Source organism: Ochotona curzoniae, unplaced genomic scaffold (assembly GCF_017591425.1).
Source record: "Ochotona curzoniae isolate NIBS_2020 unplaced genomic scaffold, NIBS_Ocur_1.0 contig_605, whole genome shotgun sequence".
NCBI lineage: Eukaryota > Metazoa > Chordata > Mammalia > Lagomorpha > Ochotonidae > Ochotona > Ochotona curzoniae.
The window spans coordinates 3,736,535-3,745,854 of NW_024466491.1; the positions used below are offsets into that span (position 1 = coordinate 3,736,535).

The window sequence follows — 9,320 nt, forward strand, 5'->3', positions numbered from 1 at the left end:
CTGCTGCCGCCGTAGCTGCTGCTGCTGCTGCTGCTGCTGGACCACGGGGGTGGGGGGCGGGCGCCCCTGGACCTATGCACTTTATTTCCGCCCCCCTCGTGGCTTCGGCTGACACCTGTGTAATCTGCGCTGTGCCCACCGCCCCAAGGCCACCTGCCGCCCCAGGTAGACCCGTCCGCCCCCCCCACAAACACACAACACTGTGCCTTCTTCCACCTGTTGTACATACTCGTGTCCCCCCTCCCCATCTTCCCACCTCTTGGCGTGGGCCGTGTCGTTTTATATTATATATTAAAAGCAGAAGTTCTAGAAAGCTCTGGTCTTGCACCTTATGGGTAGGGGAGGGGGGTGAAGGTTCCCAATGCTGTTCTCCCACACAGCTTAAGGTTAAGGTTGGAAGGGTGAGGGCGGTGCAGGGTCCAGTGCCCAGAGAAGCCTGGTGGCGTGGTGGGGCAGACTGGCACGCCTTCCCCCCAGTACGTGGCCTTGTACACTTGGCATCCTTGCCTTTGGGGGATCCACGCTCAGCCATCCGGCTCCAGCCGCTGTGACAGGGCCCTGAGGACCCCCTGGAACTTGTCCAGGCGTTCTCTGCGCGGAGCCCTAGCGCCCCGGCTCCCCCACAGCAGCCGCTGCACGAAGCTGGTGGTGAAGGCTTCCCTCAGCTGCGGGTCCGGCTGGAATCCTGGCAAGACAGGACCAGATGAGCTGTGGCAGCGGGGAAGTGCAGGGCCCCGGGCACCTGCCTCACTCCTCCCCCGCACCTGCTCCTGGGAGAACTTTGACCCAGCTGAGGCCCCATGGGGACTCTGCCCCCTCGGATGGGCTGATAGGGTCGGGGAGGACCTATAGGAACCTGGGTCTCTATGGAATGTAGGGTGGGGCGCCTGGGCGGCTCCAGGGCAGGGGCTAGCCGGCTCCAGGTGCTGGAGTGCAGGTGGACTGGGGCCCGAGGCAGGGCTGCCCAGGAGGTTAAGGTGCAAGCCGACCTGGTATGGGAGGGGGCAGGTCACCCTGGCGTGAAGGAATGGCTTGGGCCAGCCTGGGGGGGGGGTCCTTCAGAGCACAGCGTGGTTCCGAGCGCTTGGGGAGGAGTGGAGTGGAGGAGGGTGGATGCTGGAATGTCCTTTAGGGGCCCCGGGAGACTCTGCTTGGACAGTGCAAGGCCAGGCCCAGGCGTGCGCATCCTGCAGGGGCGCCCAAGAGGGGCAGGGAGCAGGTGCCTGGGGGTATCCGGGGAGGACAGCCCCTGGACCCCTGGTTTCCTGGACCCCTGGACCCCTGGACGTGCTCACCTCGCAGGCGCCCTGCTGCTGCCCGGCGGTACCTGGGCGCGTCCCGGGCCACCCGCCGTGCCCCGTGCAAGGTGCGCAGCAGGCGCCCGCAGCTCTCCTCCAGCGGCCCCGCTAGCTCCTCCTCGTCCTCCAGCAGGCGCACGGCGGGCGCCACGTGCGGCAGCGCCACCTCGCCCGGCTCGCAGGGGCCTGTGGAGGTCGGGGGGGAAGCAGGGTGTGGGGCGAGGGGACCAGCACCCCTGCAGGCTTAGGGGAAGGGGCTGTGTGGGGCGAGGGGTCCAGCACCCCTGCAGGCTTAGGGGAAGGGGCTGTGTGGGGCGAGGGGTCCAGCACCCCTGCAGGCTTAGGGGAAGGGGCTGGAGGCGGGAGCAGGGTGTGGGGCGAGGGGACCAGCACCCCTGCAGGCTTAGGGGAAGGGGCTGGGGGCGACAGGGTGTGGGGCTAGGGGACCAGCACCCCTGCAGGCTTAGGGGAAGGGGCTGGAGGCGGGAGCAGGGTGTGGGGCGCCGGGTCCAGCACCCCTGCAGGCTTAGGGGAAGGGGCTGGGGGTGGGAGCAGACCCAGGATGGGGCGGGGCTTAGAAGATGGGGTGTGGCTTAGGATATTGGGCGTGGTTCAGCATGTGTGGGCGTGGCCCAAGGTGGGGTGTGGTTAGAGAGGCGGGGCCTAGGATGGTGCTTGTGCTACCGTGAAGGCGTGGCCTAGGGTGCATGTGGTTTAGGGCGTGGAGGCGTGGCTTAGAGGGTGTGGGCGTGGCCCTGGGCTGGGCTTGGACTACCGGGGCGTGGCTTAGGGAAGGTTGGGGCGGGACCCAGGATGTGGATAGGGCAGACGTGGAGGGAGGCGGGGTCTAGACGATGGGGCCGGGATTCGAACTCATGCAGGGGCGTGGTCCAGTGCGGGGCCCAGGAAGGGCCGGTGGAGGGTGGAGCCTCGGATGGGGCGTGGCCTGGCGGCGAAGGGGCGGGGCTCGGCTGCAGAAGAGGAGCTCGCGGGCCTTGAACCCGGGTCTGGCACTCACCCGCGCCCTCCTCCAGGGCCCGCATCAGCGGCTTCAGCTCCTGCTCGAAGGCCAGCGCAGCCTCGGTGTGGCTCCGTCGCAGCTGGCGCCACGTGCGCTCCAGCCTGACCACCTGGGGGACCCCCAGCGCAGCCCCTGCAGTCTCCCCTCGCCACCTGGGGGACCCTCACCCAGCGCAGCCCCTGCAGTCTCCCCTCGCCTCCTGCCAGGCTGGGGGACCCCCAGCACAGCCCCTGCAGTCTCCCCTCGCCACCTGGGGGACCCCCACCCAGCACAGCCCCTGTAGTCTCCCTTCCCCTCCTGCCAGGCTGGGGGACCCCCAGCGCGGCCCCTGCAGTCTCCCCTCGCCTCCTGCCAGGCGCTCAGCCCGCACTTTCACCCGCACCTCCGTGGCTCCCTCTCCAGCCCGGCTTCCCACGCACCTGGGGCATGAGCAGGGCGCTCATGACGGCTGCAAACCCTGGCAGGTCCCCCGCCGCCCCTGGCCGCAGCTCCAGGGCCAGCTCCACCAGGCCCTTCAGAGCCGCTGTGCGCTCCTCCAGCGGTCCAGTACAACCCAGCACGGCCAGCGCCCCGGCCAGCGCCAGCGTCTCGTGCCTGGAGACACAGAGGACAGCAAGGGTCTGGGGGCAGTGAGCAGGCTTACAATGGGCATCTTGGTTGGGGGCGTGTGCGGGGACTCTGCCCACCCTTCCCTCCCTTTCTCTCTCTTCTCCTGGGTGGCTGTGACTGCGGAGGAACCTGGGACCCACTGGGGAGGCTCACCTCTCCAACACCTCCAGCCTGAAGTGATGGCCGTGGGGAAGCGTGAGCAGCTCCAGGCCAGAGGCCACCCCCATGGCGCGGCGCTGAGCTCGGGTCACGCCCAGGAGGCCTGTGGCCTGCACAGGAGGGAATGGCATGGTCAGGTCAGGCTGTGCTGAGCCCTTGGGCAGGAAACGCTCGGCGGTGACTCACCTGGCAGTCCTGCAGCAGCAGGTGGAGCGCAGTACTCCTGGGGTGATGTTTGAGGAACAGCCCCCGGAGAGTACGCAGGACATCTGGCTCCAGGGGCCGGTTCCGGGGGCCCAGCAGGCAGGAGGGATTGGCGGAGATACAGAAGGACACCTCGGCTTGGGGTCTTACAAAACATCCATCTTGTTCCTCCTCCTCCTCTTCCTCAGCCTCCCACCATCGGGGCTCCGGCTCGGGGCATCTTTGGCCAGGGGCCTGTTTCTTGGCATTGGGTATTCGGGGTACCAGCTCACAGTAAGGGGCATCGGGCAGTGCCAGCGAGGGGACCCGGGGGGGCTTGCTTGGTGCCTTGGCGTGAAGCTGCCCGTCGGAAGCCCTGAGGCTGTCGGCCATAAGCCCCAGGGCAGCTGGTGTCTTCAGCAACATGGGGTCGCTGCCTGTCCGGGGTAGGGTGGACGCCGACCTGTCAGAGGCTCCTAGGGGTAACAGGTGGGTGGGCTTTATCTGTATTGATTAATCATGTACCTTCAACCCTGCGAATGATACCCTGTGTGGGTGTGACATGCTTGCCCCCAGCCTAATCAGAACTGAAAGCATTTCAAGGGAGCCTGTGGTAGGAAGCCAGAGCCTTCCCAAGGACCCCGAGTTTGAGTCTGGGGTCAGGAACAACACTGTCCTTGTCGCTGGGGCCGGTGTGGTGGCAGAGTATACTGAGCCTCCAACATCCCATGTGGGCACCGGTTCGAGCCCCGACTGCTTCAACTTCCAATTCAACCCCCTGATAAGGTGCCTGGGAAAGCAGTGGTGAATGGCCCAAGATGTATATATATAAAGAGAGAGCTCGATCTTTCATCCGCTGTTTCACTCCCCATGTGGCCACAATGGCCAGAGCTGTGCCAATCCAAAGCCAGGAGCCTGGGTCTCCCACGCGGGTGCAGGGTCCCAAGGCTTTGGCCATCTTTGCTTTCCCAGACCACAAACCGGGAGCTGGGTGGGAAGCGGAGCAGCCGGGATTAGAACCGGTGCCCATATGGGATGGCAAAACAGGTACCATGCAGCAGCTAACTTCACAAGCACGTCTCCCTTGCTCCCACCCGCTGTGAACTGTTAAGCGATAGCCTACACAGTGCACTTAATATTATTGCTATGTTTATTATTTGGCTCATGGCGTGTCCTCCTGTGATAAACAGGAGATTGGTTGCCTGCGGGTAGGGAGTCTCTTGGTCTTTTGTGGATGAGGAGAGTCCCATCTGAGGCCATGTAGAGGGAGGGAGATTTTCCCACCCATGGTGGGAGCCTTACATGCAAAAGCCACGGGGACAGAAAGTTCCAGAAGTAGAAAGAATTGAAGTGAGTGAGTGGCCCGAGGTCAGCTGGGGTCAGGGCAAGCAGAGCGTCTGCTTTCCCAGGCTGTGTGGTTAAGGCACCCCGATTCTTGTCCCAGGGGTTCAGTTTCCCCCCTGCCTGCCATCTGAGGTTGTCCTGGTGGAGGGAGAGGGTCTTACCTGGTCCAGGGTGGTCCTGTCTGGAATGACCAGCACATTCCAAGTTGGCAGGCTCGCTGCTGCTCCACTTCCTGGCCCTGGTGGCATGGGGGTGGGGGTGGCAAGGAAAAGGTGGGGTTTGCCCCTGGAGTCGCAGGCCATAGCAGGAGATCAACAGGTGTTCTGAGCTCCTGGGGCCATGGGCACCTTCTTCCAGGATAGATTATGGGGACATTCTCCAGGCACGTGCCTCCAGCCCACCCATCCCCTGGGAAAGAGCAGGCTCCAATTCTCAACAGTGCCAGTGTGGTGGAGAAGCAGAGACGAAGAGAGCGAGAGCGGGTACCTTAGTGGCTCTGGCCGAGCTGGGCTGTCCTTCAGGGTGTCCTCGCTGAAGCTGCGCCGGAGTGGCCCCTGCCGACCCACGGGCCTGGAAGCCACAGCCCCCGTGGCTTGGGACAATGGGCGCTGGCCGGCCACGTAGCTGCGGACCAGGGCTGGCATGCTCGGGAACTGCTCATCTTCTAGCTGAAACAGGGCTGCTGGGCGGCCAGGCCGGGGGCGCAGCGTGATACGAAACACCTCAAAGTGCAGGACGGAGCCCTGCCAGCGGCAGGAGATCACGGGGTGACCCCCACCACGGGAGCCAGAGTCGCGCACCAAGAAGTCCCCGTCGTGCACCAGAAGAAATTCGGCCTTCTGAAGATGGAAGACGGGGTGCCGGGGGTTCAGCAAGGAGCCTGGACTTGCACTGATGGATGGGCGACTCCCTCCCCACTACACCCCATCCCATCCTGGGGAGACTTCTGTGGTAGGCAGGTGTGGAGTGCATCTCCCACACACCCTTGCTGTGAGTTTGGGACCTGGCCAGTGGGAGGTGGGCACTATACCCTGAACTGGTTCATAAAACAGTCCAGTTCGGTCCTCTGTCAACCTCGTAGGGGACCGTGACAAGTGCCCAGCCAGCCACCTCTCCCGCTGCCCTTGGGGGCCCGAGGTGGGAGGCCATGCTGGGATGGGGCACAGTACCTGCCGGGACAGGGGACCGTGGTACCAGGGCTGGTGGGCGAGGTCCTCTCCGTCCTGAGGTTGCTGCATGGAGCTGACAGTGGCCAGGGCTGCCAGGGTGGAGGTTGATACTCAGAGTCGTCCTCAGCGTTCCCCATCTGGAAAATGGGACTCATGAGCCTGGTTCCCCTGGCGGGCTCTGTGCGTCCTGTCACCCCTTGAGACACAACCAGGGGATGGTGGGACCGACGCAGGGGGAAGATGTTCTGTGCTAACACCATCTGAGTCACACACAGGCCTCACAGCCAGTCGATGTGGTTTTATATACGAAGCGGTAATTGAGGCAGATGTATCTAAAATGTGCAAAGGTATACAAATATATACAGGTGTATATAAATACTTACAAATGTATAAAATATACACATCTATGTAAATATGCACACCGGTATATAAAATATACAAGTGTATACAATAAATACAAATGCATATATATACACAGATATATATTAGAAGATACAAATGTGTACAAATACACACACAAATACATGCAAAAACACACATGTTGTAAATACACACAAATCTATAAGTTATAAATGTATATATCAAAGTATATAAGCTCGTCTATAAGTCAAAGCAGCCTGCATCATTTCAGCATGCTATATTTTACACATATTTACATATGCACGTATATTTACATATGCATAATTTGACACGCAAAATTTTAAGTTTCATTAGAACACACTGTGGTTCATTTTCCTCCATAGAAACATACCTGAATTAAAAGCATTTATGTATCATCAATATATATCAACATATTTCATGTTCACGCATGATCTTGTGGAGCTATATGTTTGTAATTGTGGTGCTCACGTATTTGCTATGCTATATACATGCCATTTCTATGTTAGGAACGTATGGATAAATTATAAATGCATGTGCAATAATCACGAAGCACACATTAAACAGACAAAATTGCCGTGTCACTTGCTTGTAAAATACACATTCCTATCTGTGACTGCATTTTGATACATATTTATGTCAGTTTTATGCATATTTCTGTGTAATTTTATAGAAGCGTATTTATAGTTTATATATAAAAAATCTGTAGAGCATTAAGCCAAAGGCTGGTATTACAGCATAATGGGTAAAGCCGCTGCTTGAGGCACCAGCATCCCATACGGGGGGGGGGGGGCACCGGTTCAAATCCCCGCTGCTCCATTTTCACTCCAGCTCCCTGCTAAGGGACCCACCCCGCTCTGATGCCATGCGTCCATTCCCTGGGCCCGGCAGGGTGGGGGAGGTGAGGCGCAGGGAGCTGGGCCCTGAGCCAGCATTGCAGTTAACTGGACAGTCCGGGTGGGGAGCACGCGGGTATAAGGGTGTGGGGGAGTCAGGAGACATTCCTTATGAGGTGGCCTGGGGAGGGGTCCTGCGTGCGACCCCAGAAGGCAGCACACTGCAAGCAGGAGGGGTGAACTCACACAGCCCCGGCTCCTTGGCCCCTTGAAATGGCAGTGTGGGGGGCTCCCAGGCTGTGAGGTGGTCCAAGCCCTCCCCTGCTTTAGCTGGCAAGGCCCGTGAAGCGCTCTCTCCCTCCGGGAGCAGCCTGGGCAGTTTCCAAGCCACAGGGTCCCCCGGGGTTTGGCGGAGTTTGTCCCTGTCCAATCGCATAGGTCGCAGTGTCTCCCGCGTCTGCTGGCAAAGTGACCCTGGACAAGAAGGAAGAAAAGAACCAGCCCCGTCCTCCTCCCCCTTCCCTCCCCTGCTAGCTCACCTGCTGGGGTCCCCTGGGTGTAGGAGTCCAGCTGTGGGCCAGGAAGTGTCCCTAGTGTGGCCACGGGCCCTGGCCGGGCAGGGAGGGACCTAGCTGACTCCTGGGACTACATACCTGAAACCAGGTGTGGCCTCGGAATAGCCGTGCATTTCCTGTTTGTCAGCTGCGCCAGGCCCTGCGGCCTCAGATTTACTGCAGCCTCTTCGATGCCAAGTTTATACCCAGAGCACCCCTCCCCTCTCTTTGCCCTACCAGCCTCTTGGCACTAACTGATGAATAAGTGTGTGTGGTGGGGGGCACCCGGCAAGGGGCCGACAAAGCCATCTGCAGCCTCCGGGGGTCTTCGGGGCCATTGTTTTGGGAAGAGGGTAGGTGGGGGGGAGAGAGTGGCAGTCCTGGACCCTACACCTCAGCATACACGTGTGGGGGATGCAGGGCGACACCCAGGCAAGCCTGGGCCCGGGGAAGGACTTGGGAGTGGACATTCCTGGGGAGCGGACATTAGCACAGCACAGAGCCGGGCTGCGGCCAGGCTGAGGCTGGGGGGGGGGGGGGGGAGGAGAGATTATAGGTGATTCTCCAGGGGAGTTGAGAGGGTACGTGGCGTGAAGTCTGGAGCGCCGTCCCCCGCCCCCCAGCAGGTGCAGAGTACCTGGGGAGCCCCCAGCGAGCAGCAGAAAGGGGGTGATCCGGAGAGGGTGTGGGGTGACCACGGGGCAGGGAGGGACCCCGGGTTTTAACCTGGAGCCCTCTGGATACAGCCTTGGAAGGGTGTGTTTGGGAAGGGGAGGGTGGCACGGTGTGTTCGCTGGGGCCCAAATGGATGCAGCAACAGGTTGCCGGAGCTGCCCCAACAAGTGCACGTCCGTCCAGGTGCACGCACATGCATGATGACCCCCTGGCTGACTCGCTCCTTCTGGGGTCCTGGGAGGGTGGGCTCTTGGAAAGAAAGAGAAGGCGCCACACCCCAATAGTTCCCTTGGTCCCCCCACCCCGAGAACCCCCTCCATCCTCACTCACCTGGACTACACCTCCAAGGTTCTCCTGAGACAGGCTGAGGCCAGGCAGCAACCGCGGATCTGTCGGCTGCAGGCCCCTCCCTGCCTGCCCCAGCCAGGCCCGGCCTCCCTTTGGGGGAGCCCCTGGGTGTGCAAAGAGGGAACCCCGCCTTTTGCAGGTCCCGCCCCTGCAGCAGTCCTGAAGCCTCAAACCACACCCCCTTTGTCTGTCACCCGCTTTCCGCCTAGTCCCCGCCCCCTCGGGGAAGTCCAGGTCCCTCCCCTTCGTGCCTGGCACCCCGCCCCCAGGACCCCGGAGCATGGTCCTTGCACCCCACCACTTGCCCAAGTATTAGGGTTCCCCCTACATCCCGGTTGCTGGTCACCCCGGGGAAGGGCTCTCGCACCCCCTGCTGGCCACAGGCGTCCAGGCATCCCATAGCCCGATGGTGCAGGCAAGGTCAGACAGGCCAGGGCTGACCAGGGCTGACCAGCCTGCAAGGAGGAGGACTCACGGAGCTGGGATGTGAGCCTCTGGGCCTAGGCTGTAGGTTTGGGATAAATGTCACTTATGGATTCCCTCGCCAGCCATGGGTGGAAAAGGAGACGTGATTCTGGGGTGGACCAGTAGGAGACCAGGCAGTGGCCATGAAGCCATGAGCTTGGCTCACAGAGCGGCAGTGACCTGGGGCAGGGCCAGGCTTTGTCCCTGAGGGAGGTGGGAACCATGGAGGGCTGGGAAGGGCCAGGTGCTCCTGGCATGGACTGGACCGCACTGGGTCCAGT

The 9,320-nt window shown here is 61.3% G+C and overlaps 1 protein-coding gene across 1 annotated transcript; it reads right to left on the minus strand.

Annotated features, from left to right (window-relative positions):
* Positions 1-524: 524 nt before the first annotated feature.
* On the minus strand, positions 525-5,852 carry SH2D3A (SH2 domain containing 3A). The gene is made up of 9 exons (XM_040990230.1): positions 5,784-5,852; positions 5,101-5,453; positions 4,776-4,852; positions 3,274-3,746; positions 3,082-3,197; positions 2,739-2,913; positions 2,317-2,428; positions 1,296-1,484; positions 525-685 (listed from the first exon to the last, which is right to left on the minus strand). The coding sequence occupies exons 1-9, from the start codon at positions 5,850-5,852 to the stop codon at positions 525-527; spliced, it is 1,725 nt and encodes a 574-aa protein (XP_040846164.1).
* Positions 5,853-9,320: the final 3,468 nt, after the last annotated feature.